Consider the following 19,629-nt stretch of genomic DNA (forward strand, 5'->3'; position numbering starts at 1 on the left):
CTAAAACTCTTTTAAAATCTGATAAAATAACTTGTAAATCCTTCCCTTTTTGAATTAATCATTTAAAATACGTATTTCAAAATTGACTAAATTTAATGAAAATTTCACTAAAAGTAAAAATTGAAAAATTCAACTTTCAATGCTTGAATTTAAATTCAGTAACGCTATAGCATAGGCTTTGTTTTTATTTAATTAAAAATCCATCTGTTAAAAAAAACCTTTTTTGGATAAAAATGCAACTGTTTTGTTATAAATTAAACTACTTTGTTAAAAAGTCAGACTCTTTGATTAAAACAACTCCTATTTTCTTAAAAACATTTAATTTTGTTTAAAATTTATATTTTGGTTTTGAAAAATGAACTAAAATATTTTCTGGATGAAAGTTTTATTTAAAAAAGGTCATTTTTCATTACTAATTCATCTGTTTTCGTACAATATTTATTCTTTTTGGATAAAAATGGAACTATTTAGTAGAGAATTCAACAATTTTGTTAAAAAATCATCCTTTTTGGTTAAACATTCGTCTTGTTTAAATATTCATCTTTTGATCATAAAAACTCGACTGAAATCTTTTTCAACTGAAAGTTTAGCAATTTTTTTTTAATTTATCTTTTTGATTTCAAACTTTATTTGTTTTAGAAGAAATTTCTTCTTTTTTTCATGAAAATGCAACTTTTGGTTGAATCACTTTGTTAAGAAATCACTTTTTTTGTTGAATATTTATATTTTTAGTTGAAATCCATCTCTTTGATTAAAAGTTTAATTATTTTGTTGAAAACTAATCTTTTTTAATTGAAAATACCACTAGTTTAGTAAGCGTTAAACCACATTGTTAAAAATGTATTTTTTATTGAAGGCTAATATCTTGAGTTTAAAATGTAACTGTCTTGTGGAAAGTACTTTTTTTGGTTAAAAATTCATTTTTAGAAAAAATTTAACTTTACCATTTTATTAGGAGTAGAGTTTTCTTACTTGAAAATTCGGCTTTTGTCGCAAAAAAAATTTATTTTAAAAATTAATTTCTGTTGGATAAAAAAAATTTTATTTTGAAAATTCATTTTTGTTGTTTAAAAATGCATCAGTTTCGTGAAAAATTAATTTTTTGCTGAAAAGTCGTATTTTTTGTTTTAAAGTTCAATTTTTTTAAAGGAAATTTGCCTTCTGGCTTTTGTCGAATTTTCAATTAGAGGAAGGTAATAGTTTAATCGTTTTGAAAAGAATGATTGTTTAAAAAATTTATTATTATTCATCATTATATTCTCTGAGAATAATGCTAGAAGATTTCAGTTTTTAAATAAAAATGTCACTTTTGGTCCAATTTTCAATTAAAATGACATAATTAATTAATTTTAACAAGAAAGTTCCCAAGGCAATTTAATATTGTTTATAAATATATTCTATTATATAAGTGCTAGTAAATGTGCTGCTTTGTAAATGTGCTGTTCAAATTAATTTCTTAAAATTAAAAAATCGTCTAAGATTTCCCAAGAAATCCAAATGAAATTTGTATAACCTCTTGAAATTTTTCAAAATGCCTAAAAAACTTCTTTTTTGGAATTCAAAACATATTTTTATTTTCTTGAAAGCTTCCGAAATTCTTGAGAAGTTTTTCAATTTTCTTAGAAAATTTTGGAAAATCTACATGTTGCTTAATTTCAGAACAAATATTTTTAAGTAGATCATAATTTTCAAATTTTTTAAACTTTTAAATATCTTTGAAATTTACCCGAATTATTTCTAAAATTGTACAATCTTGCAAAATTGTACAATTTTGTTTCCAAATTTGAGGAAATAATTTGTAACGTTTTGAAATCTTTTTCAACTTTCTCTTATGTTGGAATTCATTTAAAAAATGTTTAATCATTGAAAATTTTCTCATGAGACTTCAGAAACTTTGGTTATTTACTATTTATAATTCTGAAGATTCTACATTTTGCTTTAAAAGATTTTAAATCTTTTTTAAAGCTTCTGAATCTCTTTTATACTTATTTAAACTTTTTATAACGTTTGGGTAATATTTCAAAATCAAAACATTTTTCTTTAAAATCTTTTATATTAAGTTTCAAAATTTGAAAAAATCATTTAAAATTTTTGAAATCTTTCTCAATTTTCTCTCCAAATGCATTTTTAACAACAAAAAAACGTTGAAAATTTTCTTAGGAATCTAAAGAAATATTGTCCAGTCTCTTGTTCACTCTCTTGAAACCTTTCAAAATTCTTGCAAAGCTTCTTAAATTTTCTTACGAAATTTTGAAAATCTACCTTAAAAAATCTTCTCAAGTTTATTATAATTTTCAATTTTTGTTTAAACTGTCGAATATCTCTTAAACTTACTCAAATTATTTCTAAAATTGTGCAATCTTGCAAAATTGTTAACTTTTGTGAAAAAAATTTCTAATGTTTTAAAATCTTTTACATTTTTTTTTCAGAATTCGCAAAAGAAAATTAAAAATCATTTGCTATTTTCTCATAAAACTTAAGAAACTTTGGTTATTTTGTATTTATAATTTTTAAGAATCTCCGTTTTGTTTTAAAAATTTTGAAATCTTTTTAAAGCTTCTGAATCTCTCTTATAATTACTTAAACTTTTTCTAAAATTTTGTAATCTTGCAGAATTGAAAATTTTTACTTTCAAATCTTTTTAATTCTGTTTTGAAATTTTAAGAAATCATTTTCAGTATTTTTAAATTTTCTTTCAAACAAGTTTTCCAAAATTATAAATCATAAAAAATTTTCTAAGAAATTTTAAGGAAATTTGTTTAATATCTTCAAATGTTTAAAATTCTTGAACAATTTTATTCTGAAATTTCAAAGCATTTTTTTGCTCTCTTGAACCCTTTCAAAATTCTTGCAAAGCTTCTAAACTTTTTAAAGAAACATTGAAAAATCTACATTTTTCTTAATTAAAAAACGTTCTCTTCAAGTTAATAAAAATTTTCAAATCTTTTTAAAACTTTTAAATGTCTCTTAAACCTACTCGAATAATGACTAAAATTTTGTAACCCTAAAAAAATTGGAAAATTTTCTTTCAAATTTAGAAAATAATGTATAATTTTTTAAACCTTGTTCAACTTTCTCTTAGAATTCATTTTAAAAATTTGAATAATTTGAAATTTTCTCATGAAACTAAAGAAACTTTGGTTAATTAGTATTTATAATTTCAAATATTGTACATTTTGTTTTGAAAGATTTAAAATCTTTTTAAAGCTTCTGAATCTCTATTATACATATTTCAACTTTTTCTAAAATTTTTTTATCTTGCAACATTGAAAAATTTTCTTTAAAATCTTTCACTTTTTTTTACATTCTGTTCTGAAAATTTAACTAATCCATTTTTCGTTAAAAATCTATTCCTTTAGTTGAAAGTTCATTTATATTGTTTAAAATTTAACAATTTTCTTGAAACTTTGTTTTTTTGTAATTGAAAATTCAACTTTTTTCGTCAACTATGTAGTGAATAATTCATGGATTTTTGTTGAAAATTCGTCTTTTTCTTAACTTTATTTTTCAAAATTTTTTTGTCGTCCCGCGGAAATCTCATTATTTAGGATCTTAAAATTGGTTTGTTTAGAAATTTGTTAATAATTATTGGAATTTATTTTTACTCCTTCAAAAATTCGATTCTAGTGAGGAAAATATTCACAATGTTTTGGATTGACAATCTATACAAGAAAATGAAGCAAAAAAAAGCATAATTCAAACAAAGATTTGTACAAAAAAAGAATAATATAGACATTTTCTATCTAAATGAAAAATATTGTACCATAAAAAATTATGTATATGAATGTCCTTAATTTTATTTTTAAAAAGTTTAATAAACTGCAAAGTCTGAAGGGAAAATAATTGGTTATTTATTATTTATTATGATAAAAAAATTTAGTTTATTCGAAGAATAATCTGCCGCAATAAAATAGTTTGTGCTTAACGATGATGAATTCTCTTATCAACTAAGTAGGCGAAGAAAAGGAATCTAACGATATCAATTCGCATTCATAAAACTAGCACGTAATAATTAAACTTCTTTAATTTCAATTTATTTATATGAAAAAAATTATTATTAAAATTTAAAAAAAATCTAGTATTAAAATTATAATTATGAAAATGAATCTACACTATTATAAATCATTAATACAAAATTTTATAGAAGAATATAAAAATATTTTTCTTCTCATATTTTTATCGTTCTGCATCCGTTCTTCTACTTCCTTCCTCGTTGTACGAACGAAATATTAAGATAGGAAATATAAGCACTTAATAAAAATTTACAATTAAACAACCACTTTTCAGTTAAGACAATGTTTTTTTTCATTTAAAATTCAAAAAGGAAATTAATAAATAACTAATTGCTAGTTATTAATTACAATTCCCTAAAACTTTCAGATGCGGTTTGGTTTCAGAAATCATCTATTGATCCAAGCAATCCAAAATAAATGAAAAATATTAGCGGGCAGATCAATATTTTCAGAACAAATAATTTTAAAATTAAAAATAAAATTGTTTTAAATTTCACAAGAAAATTTATTTTTAGACTAATAATTGTGTCTTAATCCGAAACATATAAAATTGGTCAATTTCCAATGTACTTTCCTACGAAGTTTACGTAAGAATTTTCAATATTAAAAAGCACAATCTTGGACGGAAATTTTTTGTTAACACCAATCTCAAAATTTTGAAAATCATAAATTTTGAAAAGTTGCATCTTATTTGTTTTCCTAGGTGTTTCCTTTAGAAAAATCTACATTGAGCTAGCATCTTGTTCCAAATGATGTATTCTTAGCTGCCGAAAGTCCGAAGAATACTTCCTATTTTTTGGCAGTCATACCAATGCTGGAAGTGGTCAGAAAATATTTCAAACCACGATTTATTTGAAAGTGAACAAACTATTTTTGCATTGGAATTCAGCATCCGCTCATTCATTTCCTCGGTTTCGTATCGCGAATTTACCGGCGTTCTAAATATTCATTTTAGCTGAAGCCAAGCAAGGATGTTAAAAGATGAAAAATAAATGCTGGAACTAAATCAAGATACATTAGAAGAAGGAATGTTTTCTTATCAATTTGACGTCATTTCTGCCTTAAATACGTTGGCAAATGTTTAGTTTTACTAGTAGGATTGAATCATTCCACGTGTTCAGTTCGACATCATCTTCACCATTGTGCCCAAGAAGAAGTGTCAAAAGTGCAATTTTTAATATTTTGAAGGTTCAAAAGTTCAAAGATTCATAATTAGGAATTTATTTTCAATTTTAGACTATTTTCGATTTGTTAAAACCTGAGAAAGCAAATCAAGAATGGGCTACTTAGGATTCTCTATTCTGCTTCTTGGCCTGGTGCATCTTTCTCATCAGATCAATTATCGTTTACCTAATGGCTCGATACCGCATCATTACAAATTGTCATTTATTCCCCACCTGATCCCTGATAATTTTACGTTCGATGGAGAATCAGAAATTTTTCTGAGGGTTCATAAAACAACCAGAAATTTGACATTACATTCTTTGAATTTGGAAATACACGAAGAGAGTACTATGATCGTTGGAGATGAGGAAATTATTATACCACATCGACATATTTTTGAGAAGGAAAGAGAATTTTTTATTCTCAACTTACGCAATGATTTGCTACCAGGAGATTATAAACTTTTATTAAAATTCAGTGGGATATTGAACAATGCATCCAGAGGATTCTTTTGGGATTCTTATCTTAATGATGATAATGAAACAACGTAAGTTCTTGAAGTACATCTTATTAAAGAAAATTATAGTTAGCTAACGGTAAAAAATGGTACAATAATTGAAGAAATTAAGTAATTTTGTAATTGTTTAATTTTTACAGTTTTAATTTTTAAGCGTTCTACTTTAAATATTTAGATTTATTGACATCATCAACTGCGCGCTACGCGTTTTTTGTTTTGAGGGAAAAAATAATTTTTACTACAAAATACAAATTTTAAATAATTAATTATTTGTTACAAATTTGTTAACGCTTTAATTCGAGATTTAATTATATTTTGATACTTAAACATAAAAAAATAAGTATTATTACTTTTTTCTTAAGGATATAAAAATACAATTTTCCTAAAATACTTCAGAAAATGCAAAAAGACTTCTAAAGATTTCAGATGTGTCAAAAAAGAATCTTGAAAATTTTAGTAAACATTTTTTTTTAAATATTAATAAAAGTTCAAGTTAGTTTAAAAAATACCTAGGACTTTTAGAAGTTGGAGAAAATAAATATTTAATACCTTTTTGAGTAATCTATCCAAGTTTTGAAGTAATGTTATTATCTTTAAAACAACTTATATTCCTAAATATCTTTAAAATTGTCTCAAATTTTTCTTAATATTTTGAAAAATCATTAAAAATAACAAAAATTTTTTTTAAAATATTCCAAATTTTGAGAAATATTTTTTAATGTTTATACACTTTTTTTAAACTTAATTTTTTTAACATGAAATTTCTTCTTTAATTTGCCCAGGGTATTTCCAGAAAACTTCTTCCTTATTTAATTTTTTTAATGCTTGTAAAGCTTTTGTTTAAAATGTTCAAAAATCTAGATTTAGAAAAAAATTGTAATCTTTCTGAGTTGAAAATTATTTTTGAATCTTCACAAATCTTCTGAATAAAAATCGTTAAAAATTTTTCCACAAATCTTAAGAAAAACCTGTTTTTGAATCTTTGCAAAACTACTAAACCTCATATTTTTTATAATTATTCGATTTGTGCCTAATTTTTTTTTTAATCTGCAAAATTAAAAAAATCGCCTTAAAGGTTTTTAGAATTTTCTTTCACAATTTTGGATACCTTAACAAATTTGTGAAAATCTTTCGAAACAAATTTTTTTAAATAAAAAAAATCATTTGATTGTTTTCTAGAAATTTACGGATCATTTCTACAATCACTTCAGAATTTCAAAATTTTTTGTGAAATTCATAGTTTTTGCCATTTTTGGAAATCTTTTTAAATCGTTTTAAAATCTGACAAATTAATTAAAAATGTTTTACTTTATTTTCAATATCCTCCTAGTATATATTTAAAAAAATAAATAATTATTTAGACTTTTCCCTTTAATTAATTTAACATTTTCCATGAATCCCAAGAAAATATTTTTACTCATCTAAAACCTTTTAAATTTTTTTTTAATCTTCTACATTTTTTTACATTTAAAAAAATCCACATTTCCTTACAATTTTTTAAAAATCTCTTCAAGTTTATCATAATTTTAAAATCTTTTTGAAACTGAGAAATTTGTCTAGAAACTTTTTCAAATTATTTCTAAACTTATGGAGAGTTGCAAAAGTAGAATATTTGGTTATTAAAACTTCTACATTATTTTTCAAAATTTTAGGAAATGATTTTTAATGTTTTGAAATCTTTTTCAATTATCTCTTGGAATTCTTTGAAAAAGTGTTCATCATGTAAAATTTTCTAATAAATCTTAAGAAACATTGTTTAATCTTTTCAAGCCTTTCAAAAATCTTAATAACTTCTAAATTTTTAAGAACATTTTTTAAAATTTGCATTTTGGTTTGAAATTTAAAAAAAAAATTTTAATTTTATCTTCATTTTCCAATCTGTTTGTTACTTTCGCATCTCTCTTAAACCTCATCGAACTTTTTATATAATTTTGTTATGATGCAAAATTGACCATTTTTTCAATCTTCTATAATCTTTTAAAAATTTAATCTCCCCAGATCCTTCAAAATAATTAAAAATTTATAAATTTGTCTTTGAATATTTCAAAATAAGTTTAATCCCATAATTTAATTTTTTTATTTCGTTGAAATTGTGAAAAATATTACAAATTATAATTCTGTATCGAAATGCTGAGAATAAAATTATTTCCCAATATTAAATATCATTTGCAATAACAATTTTTTTTCTTTAATCAATAATATTTACAAACTTTCAGAATTCAATTTTAAGATAAAATAAATTACTCGTTTGCAAATTTTGATTTACAAAAATGAGAGTGGAAAAAACTCGTAATATTTATTAATAGATAAAAAAACTGAGAAGACTCAAAAAATTAATTATTTAATTTGTTGAGCTTGAATTTCGAAGTTCCTAATTTTGAATATTGAATTTGATAATTTTACTTTTTGTAGGACTTTAATTATTTAAATCCTAATTTCGAAATTTTTTAAATTAAAATTTGTACTTTTATGAACTTTTTATGCTGCATTTTGTATTTTAGCTCCTTGCAATTAAAAGTTGTTCAATCTTGAAGGTTTTCATTTTAAACTTTCCATCCCGTTAATTTTTTATTTAAAGTTTTTTGATTTTAGATTAATAATTTTGAAAAGTTTAAAGATCCACATTACAAATTCATTTGATTAAAAAAATTAATCAATCATTAAAATGTTTTTAATTTACAGACCGACAAATATTTGTAACTTTAAGAAAATTATCATCATTGCAGATATTTGGTAGCGACCCAATTCGAAACAACACATGCTCGTCAAGCTTTCCCTTGTTGGGACGAACCAGCATTGAAAGCCACTTTCGAAATCTCCATTAAACATTTTCCAAATTATACAGCTCTCTCCAATATGCCAGTCGATAAAAAATTAATTGGAACAGAATCTGACGGAAAATTGTGGACAAAATTTAAAACAACACCTCTTATGTCCACCTACCTAGTTTGCTTCACAGTTTCTGATTTTCAAAATATTACCAATCTTGAAGGAAATTTTTCTCTCTGGGCGAGGAAAAATGTTTTAAATTCTATGAAATTTGCTTACGATGTTGCTTTGAAAGCATTTCCAGTTTTAGAAGATTACACTAACATTCCCTACATTCTGCCGAAAATGGATATTATCGCAATTCCTGGACATGACAATGGTGCTATGGAAAATTGGGGATTAATTGTTGCTAAGTAAGTTTTTGATTTAAAAAAAGAAATTATATTTAAATATTTCAGTTTTTATAGCGTTTAAAATTCTTTTGTAATTTTAAGAGAATCAGACATTTCTCGGCAAGCTATGTTCGACGAAAGTTTTTTGAGAATTCAGAAGTATATGGTTCACGAGGTTTCTCACCAATGGTTCGGAAATTTAATTAGTGTGGCTTGGTGGAATGATATTTGGTTGACTGAAGGCCTTGCTTCATATTTTCATTTTTATCTCGGTGCCAAGGTATTTATGATTAGTCTACAAAAATTATATTTTTAGTAGAAAATAAAAAATAAGGCCCTGTTCCTGATTTTTACATAAGGAATATTTTGTTCAAGAAGTGTTTTGTAGTCTTAAGGGAGTGTATTTATCCTTAAATATTATATTTAAAAAATTTTCATTGTCAAGGAAAGGTGTCACACCTTGTAAATAAAATTTATTTTACAAGAAATTGACCTGAAATTGATATTTAAAGGTAAACAATTTTCCAAGAATGACTGATCTATTCATCATCAATAAAAATAAAGTATTTGAGAAAGATGATGATCCACTTTCTCTGCCTCCTTTTCGAGAAGTTAATTCGGCAATAGAAACGCGTCAACTTTTGAATACTGTTCACGATAAAGGTCAGTAAATAAAAAATTGATATTAATCACAATTTTAAAAGGAGTGCTGAGATCATTCAATTTTATAGCATCAACAATAATGAAGATGTTGAGCGGTTTACTTTCTGAAGAAGTTTTTCAATCCGGTATTAAGAAACTCTTAAAAAAATAGTGAGTTAAAAAAAATTACATAACTTTAGTTAATAATTATTAAAAACAAACCAATACAAATATAAATTTTTATTTTAGTAAGTTTAGGTCAATAACAACTGATAATTTTTGGGAAACAATGCAAGAAACTCTGAACGAATCTTCTGAAAATAATTTTAAAATAAAAAAGATGCTGGAGCCTTACATATCCCAACAAGGATTTCCTCTAATAAATGTAATCAGAAATTACACATCTGGGGTAATAAAATTAACTCAAGAATGCTTGATGTGCAAAAAAAATAATCTACCAGAATCAAAATGGTGGATTCCAATAAATTTTGCAACAACTTCTTCCCCTGATTTTTCCTCGACTCTTGCCACTCACTGGATGAACCCTGAAGACGAATTCGTTATTGAAGGAGTAGATCCTAACGATTGGATTATTATCAACATAAAAAGCAGTGGTAATTTTCAAATTTGTGATTTTCCTCAAATTAATTTTTTTGTATTATTTTCTCATGTGAACATTTTCAGCTTATTATCGAGTAAACTACGACGAAGAAAATTGGAAGAAAATAGGACATTATTTGAATTCGGAAAATTTCTCGAATATTGATATTTTAAATCGTGCCCAAATTCTCCAAGATGGATTTTGGTTATTTAAGCAAGAAAAACTTGATAAAGAATTATTGATTTATTTAACTTCATATTTGACTCGTGAAGTTGACTACATACCCTGGAGTACTGGTGATGATATAATACAGCATTTAGTTGAAAATACTGATATAACAGAAGATTCGAAGGTACAATTTTTATTTTAAAAAAATTATATATTATATAGTTTCTAATATAAAAAATTATTCTAGATTTTTATTTTGGCGATTGTCGGTAATCTTGTTGATGACGCAGGCTTGGAAGAGAGCCCAAATGATGATTTGTTCACAGTTTGGAAGCGATTTATAGGAATTTATTGGAGTTGTTATGTTTCTAAACGATTCTGCAGTCACCTTAGGTGGTAACGAATTTAACACTATTAGAAATTTGTATATATGTATATATTTTTCATTTCTACAAATCAAATGTATTGATAATAAAACAATTTTAGTCGAGTATATATTCATTCTTATCTTGAAACTACCATTCTTCCTATTTTTAATTTTATTAGGTGAATAAACTCTTATTTCGACATGGGAACAATATTTGAGCGGTCCAACAACCGAGACACGGAGCGTTAGCGAGAGTGGGGAGGCCAGTCAATCATACATGCGCAGTAGGAATCTGTGGCACTGAGACCTGTGCAATAGTTTTCTGAGGCATTAAATCAATCACAAAATTGCCCAGATTTAAGAAAAATATGTTTTTTTTCCTCCAAAATTAGGACATGTTGCTTTGAAAAATTCTGCAATCTTTTTAAAAATTTTAAAGAAACATTTAAAATTTGTTAAACCTTTTAAAATTTTCTCTTCAAATGGATTTGTCAAAATAAAAAAACCGTTTAAAAATTTTCAAGAAATCTAAATGAACTTTGTTTAATCTCTTGAAATTCTTGAAAAGCCTCCAAATTTACTTAGAAAATTCTAAAAAATCTATATTTTGATTAATTTAAGAAAAAACCTTTTAAAGTTTATCATAATTTTTTAATTTTTTAAACTTTGAATATCTCTTAAACTTACTCGAATTATTTCTAAAATTGTAGAATCTTGCAAAATTGTAAAATTTTATTTCAAAATTTGAGAAAAAAATTTTTAATTTTTTGAAATCTTTTTCAACTTTTTCTTATGTTGGAATTCATTACAAAATGTGTTAAATCATTTGCAATTTTCTCATGAGGCTTAAGAAACTTTGGTTATTTAGTATTTATAATTTTGAAGAATCTACATTAATTTTAAAAGATTTTAAATCTTTTTTATAGCTTCTGAATCTCTCTTACACTTATTGTAACTTTTTATAACGTGTGAGTAATATTTAAAAATCAAACAATGTTGTTTCAAAATTTTTTACGTTCTGTTTAGAAATTTTAAGAAATCTTCTCAGATATTTTAAAATCTTTGGACATTTTCTCTTCAAATGAATTTAAAAAAATAAAAAATCGTTGAAAATTTTCTTAGGTTTAAGAAACTTTAGTTATTTAGCATTTATAATTTTAAAGAATATTCGTTTTGTATTGAAAGACTTAAAAGTTGTGTTATTCTTTTGAATATCTCTTATACTTCTTAAACTTTGGCTAAAATTTTGAAATCTTGCTGAATCTAAAATTTTTACAATTTTAGATTTTAGATTCTGTTTCGAAATTTAAAGAAATTATTTTTAATCTTTTTACATTTTCCTTTCAAAATAATTTTCAAAATCAAAAATCATTTTAAATTTTCTTAGAAATCTAAAGGAAACTTATTTAATCTTTTAAAATTTTTTAAATTTTTCAACAACTTTTTTCTTGAGAAAGAAAACATTTTTTTATTTCCTTGAAGTCTTTCAACATTCTTCAAAAGCTCCTACATTTTTTGCAAATCTTTGGAAAAGCTATATTTTTCTGAATTAAAAAAAATTTTCTTGAGTTTATTGTAATTTTTAATTTTTTAAACTTTTGAATACCTCTTAAGCTTACTCGAATTATTTTCAAAATTGTACATTTTCTATCAAAATCTTAGGAAATCATTTTTAATGTTTTGAAATCTTTTTCACCTTTCTCTTAGAATTCACAAAAAAAATAAATAAAAATAATTTGAAAGTTTCTCATGAAACTTAAGAAACTTTGGTTATTAAGTATTTATAATTTTGAAGAATCTACATTTTGTTTCAAAAGATTTAAAATCTTTTGAAACCTTCGGAATCTCTATTATGCTTAATTAAAGTTTTTCTAAAAAATTTTAATCTTGCAAAATTGTAAAATTTTGCTTAAAAGTATTTTGGATATTCTGTTTCGAAATTTTAAGAAATTATTTGAACTGTTCCGAAAACTTTCTAAAATTTCTCTTCAAATTCACTTGTCAAAATAAAAAATCATTGTAAATAGGAATCTAGATGAAATTAGTTTAGTTAAATTTTTTCAATTCTTGAAAAATTCCTTTTTTGAAATTCGATTCTTCTAAAGTTTCTTAATTTTTTCGAAATTTAAAAAAATCTACATTTGGCTTAATTAAAAAAAAATCTTTTCAGGTTTATCATAATTTTCAAATCTATTTAAAACTTTTAAATATCTTTTAAACTTCCTCGAATTATTTCTATAATTGTGCATTCTTGCGAAATTGTAAAATTTTGTATAAAAACTTCCCACATTCCTTTTCAAAATGTTAGGAATTAGTTTTTAATGTTTTGAATTTGTTTAAAATTCTAAAAAATTGCCTTAAAATCTTCAAGATTCCTTTCCGACACATTTTGCTATCTTCAATTCTTCAAATTATTCTTTTAAAATAGAACCTAAACCATTTCAAATTTTCCACGAAATCTTCGAAAAAATTTAATCTTCTCATATGATTAAAAATTGTTAAAAAGAATCTAAATTTTTTATATTGAAAAAAGAAAATATTTTTTAACCTTTTTATTTTTAATTATATTGGGTGAATAAACTCTTATTTTCAAAGTAGAAAAAATATTTCAGCGTTCCACGTACCGAGCCACGGAGCGTTAACGTGAGTGGGGAGGCCAGTTTCTACACATGCGCAGTAGGTATCAATGGCACTGAGGCATGCGCAGTAAGTATATCAGGAATCTCGACTGGCGCAGTAGTTGCCTAAAGTACAAATGCATGCGTAGTAGGTATATGAGGCACGTTGACATGCGCAGAAGATACGACATTTACTGAGACATGCGCAGTAGGTACATATGGCACAAATGACTGCGCAATGGGTATATTAGGAGCCTAGAACTGCGCAGTAGGTATTTAAAGTATTTATACATGCACAGTAGCTATACGAGTCATGGATACCTGCGCAGCAGATGCGCCAGGTGCTAGGGCGTGCGCAGTAGGTATCTGAAGCACGTAGACAGGCAATATTTTGCAATGCACCTACCTTTGCACAATAGGTGCCCACACATAGACTAATAACCTTATATTTTGATTCTCGGCTGTGACAGAACTTTACTATAGGTGCGCTCAGGGAGAGCGGAAGTATTTCTAATCGCAATGCATACTGCTTAGCGAGAGGCGCTCACGGCGAAATCGGTATGTCCTCCATTTTAAACAAGCAGGCAACGAGATATACTCGTATCCTCCGATCGCAATCTGGAGTCGATTCCTTACGTCTCGGCCATTACGCCGTGATAATATCGACTTTGCATTCACAATGGTCGTTCGTCTAATCTCCCATTTACGTCGTTCGCAATGTTGTAGGCCGATGGCTTGGCGCTTATATGTGCGATGGCTATCGACCTTTACGGAGGACGGAGCGTTCTCCAAAGTCTCAAATCGCAGCAGTGTGAATGGATATGCGCGCAGGTATGCAACATATAAAGAACAGCTTCTGCCGTTCGAAATAAACAACTGGCGTGCGTTCAAACGCAAAACACAAACGATCCGATGTGCTAGCCAATTTAACGATCATTAATTTTCAACTGCGACAACAAACCTATAAATCGTCTGCTGAACGGTTCTCATGACCTGGCAAAAAAAATCAGAAATACTTAACGAGATACGTCAGGTGTACATAATCTAGTGTCCCCATTTTCTCTGCATGTCCTTTCCACCCACGTAATTATGTGAAGAAAATGCAAGAGTCTTCTGAAGGAAAGTTATTTGAATCTTTAAAAAAATTGTGTTTAAACTTCATCATTTAAATTATTTTGTTGTAGTAAGCCCGCAAGAGTAATTTTTATTGAAGACAATATTGCATATCTAATTAGAATATAAGCTGTCTTATTACAAAAAAATTAAGGTGGCCATCAGATCGGGAAATAACCTGGAATTTTTTTCTTCGACTAAAACTGCCAACTTAGAAATGATGTTATAGGATAAGAATCTAGTTATTGAAAAAAATAGATACCTAACCTTTTTTTCCTTTTATGTTTCAGGTGAGTCAGTTTACTTTACAAAAGAAGTGTACCATTTAAAAAGATACGAGAGCGGTGAGTGATTGTTTTTTCAAAGTAATACGTTTCCACAAAGTGGTTACGTAAGTCGAAAGTATTATCTATTCCTAAATTCAATATTGAATTACTGGAAGTAGAGAAAGAAAATAGTTCTACCATTTCAAAGCTTCCTCGAATTATTTTGTTTGAGCGACAAAAAAATATTCTGTAAAACAAAGAAAATGCAATCAAAATTGAAAAGTTATTATTTTTAATTTTAATCATCTTTTTACATAATATGGAGATAAATTGAATTGAAATTCATCTAAAACAGATCCATCTTTAACCAAATATGGAATTCAACTTTGAGATCAAAAAACTAATTTTTAACAAAGAAATTTTGCTGTTAACCCATGAGATGAATTTTCGAACAAGAAGATTTATTTTCTACCACAAAATAGTCGCGTTTTAAAGATATGGATTTAAAACTAAAAATATAATTCTTGAACTGGAATGGTTGAATTTTCAGTTGCAAAAATGAATTTTCAGCAACCACGAAAATAATAGGGTTTCAGTTAACTAGTGGAATTTTCAGCTAGAAAAGTTAATTTTCAACCAATCATTCGAATTTTTAACAAAAAATGGAATTTTCAACCAAATATTTAAATTTTTAATTGAAAAAGAAAAAATTACAACTAAATAATTTTTTAGTAGAAAATTTAATTTTTCACAAAAAACGTAAATTTTTAACTAAATAGTTGATTTTAGAACCCAAAAAAACGAATTATCAACAAAATGGTTGAATTTTCAAACAAAAAGATAATATTTAAAACGAATAGTTACATTTTCAAATGAGAAAGTTAATTGCGAACTAAATTGTTAAATTTTAAACGATAAAAATTCATCGTTGAACAAATGGTGCAATTTTCAACGAAAAAAAGTTGGTTTTCAAATAAATAGTTAAATTTTCAACACAAACGGTCAAATCCTACCAAATAGTTGAATGTTTAATTAAAAAATTGAATTTTTAACTAAATGAATTAATTTCAAACTACATAAGTTAATTTTCAAACTAATTGTTGAATTTTAAACGAAAATAGTTCATTTTCAACTAAGAAGTAGAATGCTCAACTAAAAAGGGTCATTTTGAAACAAATGGTTGAATTTCAATTTGAAAAAGTTAATTATCAACTAAATAATAGAAGTTTTAACTGAAAAAGTTCATTTTCAACCAACGTTTTTTATTTTTAACTAAAAAAGTTACTTTTTTACCAAGCAGTTGAATTTTAAACTAAAAAAAGATAATTTTCAAACAAATCCTTGAAGCAAAATCCTGTTATAAAAAACAAGAATCCAACGACCAAATTTGGACCACAACGAATAAACGAAAACCAAAAAAAACCCTATTGTAATCTGAAAAAAAACCCAAAAAATTAAAATCAAAAAATAAATAAATAAAATAAAAAAAATAAAATAAAAAAAAAATAAAATAAAATTTTCGAAAAAAAAATAAAAAAGAGGAAAGAAAAATGAGAAGGCAGCTAACCACATCCCCTTCCTTCTCTTTTTCTTTCTTTCGTCTTTTTTATTTTTATGTCCATCAAATTATAATAAAATGAAAATAAAAAACATAAATAAATTTGCATTACCAACGTTTCGGTACTCGTACCGAATCAATTTGCATCAATTTAATTATTGGACGTTAAATGGGATTTCAAATCCTTGAATTTTAAACTAAAAAAGTTCATTTTCAACCAAATAATTAAATTATCAAATTAAAAAATTCATTTTCAATCAAATGGTTACATTTTAAACGAAACAAGTTTATTCTTAACTAAGTAGATCAATTTCCAACTAAAAAAGGTCATTTTCAACCAAATAGTTGAATTTTAAATTAAAACAATTAATTTTCAACAAAATAAATAATGTTCATACTAAAAAAGTTGATTTATAACCAAAAAGATGCATTTTCAACTTAAAAAGTTATTTTTCTAATTTAAAAAATTGATTTTTAACCTAATAGTTGAATTTTAAGCTAAGAAAGTTTATTTTCAAAGAAATAGTTGAATTTTCCAATTAAAAAATTCATTTTAAGCCAACTTCTTAAAATTTAACCTAAATAAGTTTATTTTTAACTAACTAGTTCATTTTTCAATTAAAAAAGTTAATATTCAACCAAATAGTTGAATTTTCAATTTAAAAAATTTATTTTCGAGAAAATAAATGAATTTCAAATTAAAAATTTTATTTTCTACCAAATAGTTGCATTTTCAACTAAAAAGTTTTTTTTAACAAAAAAGGTAATTTCTAACCAAACAGTGGAATTTTAAACTGAAAAAGTTCTTTTTCACCTGAAAAAGTTTATTTTCAACTAAATTATTCAATTTTAATCTAAACCAGTTCTTTTTCAACCAAATAGTTGAATTTTTAACTGATATAAGTTGATTTTTAACCCAATAGTTTATTTTTAAGCTAAAACAGATGATTTTCATCCAAATGGTTGAGTTTTTAACTGAATAAGTTCATTTTTAACCAAATACTTTAATTTGCAACCCATAAAACACAAGTTATCAACAAAGCCTTTGAACTTTCAACCGGATTATATTTTTTGTTTAAAAAATTAATTCTCAACCAAAAGTATAATTTTAGATATTTCAAACAAAAGGAATTAACTTTAAACCGAAAATAGTGGGATATTCAACCGAAGAGGTGCATTTTGAAGACAAATTTTCAATATTTAATTCCAATAGTTACAATTTCAGTTAAAAAATTAATTTATAACCCAAATACCTTAAATATTCGACGCTGGAAATTATTTTTTTACCTTCAATAGTGAATAATGATTTTATTCAACAAAAAAAAATGTAAGAATTTTTTCTAAAGCTCAGTTTCAAAATTTATTGTTTTAATTTTAATTTTAAAAAATTTTAAATTTTATTTCATTCCTTGAGGCTTTTCTTACAACCTTCTGGTTATACAGCTCGTTGGATTAAGATTACGTTCATATCTTCTATCGCGTGGGTGGATCGAAATCGTTCTTGCAGCGAAATTACAAGATAAGACTACCTGTTGGCTTCCGCTTTTCCAAGGTGTCGATGTGAAATAATGTGGCCAATGAACTCGATTTAAATTGTTAAATAAATTATAAAATAGATAAATATATTGCATTTTCAGCCTAAAAAGATTATTTTCATTGCAAAAAAATAATATTAATTTTTTACAAGAGGAGATCAATTTTCAATTAGAGTTGAACTTTAAGTTCAAAAGTCGTTTTTTTTTAGAAAAGAGTTGACTTCGAAATCGAAACAATTAATTTTCGACCGAAAGAGATGATCTTTTAAACAAATAGTTGAATTTCGAAACAAACAAATAAATACGTAAAAAATAATAATTAAAAAAACCCTTTGCATTCCTAGAAAAATGGTTGAACTTTCAAACAAAGGAGACTAATTTTTAACCAAATCTAATTTATAATTTATAGTTAAATTTTCGACCTGCAATGATGAATTTTCCAAATTGTAAAAACTTTAAAAGAAAAGAAAAATACTCGAATTAAAAAAAAACGACTTTTGTAGAAGCGGGTTGAATTTAAACAAAGTAATTCAATTTAAAGCAAAATAGTTGAATTTTTAACTAAAATGATGACGTAAAAACAAAAAAGGAGTTTTTAACAAAAAAAGTTCAAATTTCAACCAATTAGTAATATTTAAAAAAAAATTTTTTTTCGAAAAAAAATTGAATAGTTTATATTTCAATTTTTTTAAATTTTGTATAGAAAAAGTTGAATTCAAACCAAAAAAGATAACATTTTTGCCAAAAAAGGTAATTTTTTCAAACCAAAAAGTCGAATTTTTAACAATCAAGTAAAAAAATAGTTAAATTTTTAGTTGAACGAATAGGATAAATTTTAAATGAAGTATTTAAGTTTCAACCAAGCTATTTAATTTTCGATAGAGATACATTTCATACGAAAAAATACAAATTTACAAACAAATGACATAATTCTCAATTAAATTATTGAATCAAAAAAAATTCTAACTTTTCAGCAAAGATGGAATAGTTTTTCAGCAGAAGAAACTTAATTTTGAACAAAAAAAGATGGAATCTTCAATAAAATATTTGGGTCTTCAACCAATAAAATTAATTTTTAACAAAGTACTTTAACTTTCAATAAAGTAGTTGAATTTTCAAACAAAAAATAAGAATTCCTCATAAAAACTTTAAACCAACAAAATGAATTTGAACGAAGTAATTCAACTTTTCACCAATTAGTTCAATTTTTAAACAGTAAATATAAAATTGAAATTTTCAAATAAAACAATCGATTTTCAACCAAAAATGGAAAAGTTAAATCTTAAACGAAATAGTAAACTTTATATCTAAATAGATTAATTCTGAACCAAAAATATAATAGCAGACTTTTCAAAAAAAAGCACAAAACAATCTGCCTCGGTCCGGATTTGAATCATGAACCCCACTCTCATTGAGTGGAGCGTTAATCACTTGCACGACCGCTCCGACACTTATAGTGTCGTTCCTGGTTCAAATCCTGGTCGATGCAGATTTTTTCTTGTTCTTAAAAAAATATTTGTCCAAAGTAATCGGTTTTATATCGAAAATTGTATTAATAAACATTTCAAAACTCGGAATTTAATATCTTCAAATGGTGAGAACTTTTTCTAAAAATTAATTAATAAAAAAAATTTTAGTACCATTTTAATACCTTTCTTACTACCTGCAGCCAATCGTAACGGGCATTAGGTTTATGATAAAAGACAGTAATGAATATGCCTTTTACGCTTGATAAAGCCCTTAAAACCTTTAAGATGACCTGAAGCTTAGCTAATAAGGACCACCTGCAGTAATCGTTTCCGCAGGACGAATAATTGATATTTCCAAAGGTGGCGGCAATTATAAAATACCAATGAGCGGATCCTTTGTGGATACGTGAAGTGAGGTAGGACCTGGTAGAGAAAAA

The 19,629-nt window shown here is 25.3% G+C and overlaps 2 protein-coding genes across 4 annotated transcripts in view; both read left to right on the plus strand.

Annotated features, from left to right (window-relative positions):
- LOC117177427 overlaps positions 1 to 19,629 on the plus strand; it is a 214,207-nt gene that overhangs the window by 113,576 nt on the left and 81,002 nt on the right. The window lies entirely within an intron of this gene.
- LOC117177528 (aminopeptidase Q-like) lies at positions 5,117 to 10,744 on the plus strand. 2 transcript variants are annotated; one of them, XM_033368408.1, is made up of 9 exons: positions 5,117 to 5,178; positions 5,250 to 5,724; positions 8,421 to 8,876; positions 8,958 to 9,135; positions 9,368 to 9,518; positions 9,587 to 9,668; positions 9,747 to 10,111; positions 10,182 to 10,450; positions 10,514 to 10,744. In XM_033368408.1, the coding sequence occupies exons 2-9, from the start codon at positions 5,291 to 5,293 to the stop codon at positions 10,664 to 10,666; spliced, it is 2,088 nt and encodes a 695-aa protein (XP_033224299.1). In that variant the 5' UTR covers positions 5,117 to 5,178; positions 5,250 to 5,290; the 3' UTR covers positions 10,667 to 10,744. The 2 variants fall into 2 exon arrangements, with proteins under 2 accessions (XP_033224299.1, XP_033224230.1); XM_033368339.1 differs by having other exon boundaries at positions 5,123 to 5,724.

The sequence above is a fragment of the Belonocnema kinseyi genome, chromosome 1 (genome assembly GCF_010883055.1).
Source record: "Belonocnema kinseyi isolate 2016_QV_RU_SX_M_011 chromosome 1, B_treatae_v1, whole genome shotgun sequence".
NCBI lineage: Eukaryota > Metazoa > Arthropoda > Insecta > Hymenoptera > Cynipidae > Belonocnema > Belonocnema kinseyi.

Coding starts and splice junctions, on each gene's coding strand:
- LOC117177528 (XM_033368408.1), top strand. CDS start 5,291: ATGGGCTACTTAGGATTCTCTATTCTGCTTCTTGGCCTGGTGCATCTT. Junction 9,136..9,367: donor ATTTTTATCTCGGTGCCAAG/GTATTTATGATT, acceptor TGATATTTAAAG/GTAAACAATTTTCCAAGAAT. Junction 10,112..10,181: donor TATCAACATAAAAAGCAGTG/GTAATTTTCAAA, acceptor GAACATTTTCAG/CTTATTATCGAGTAAACTAC.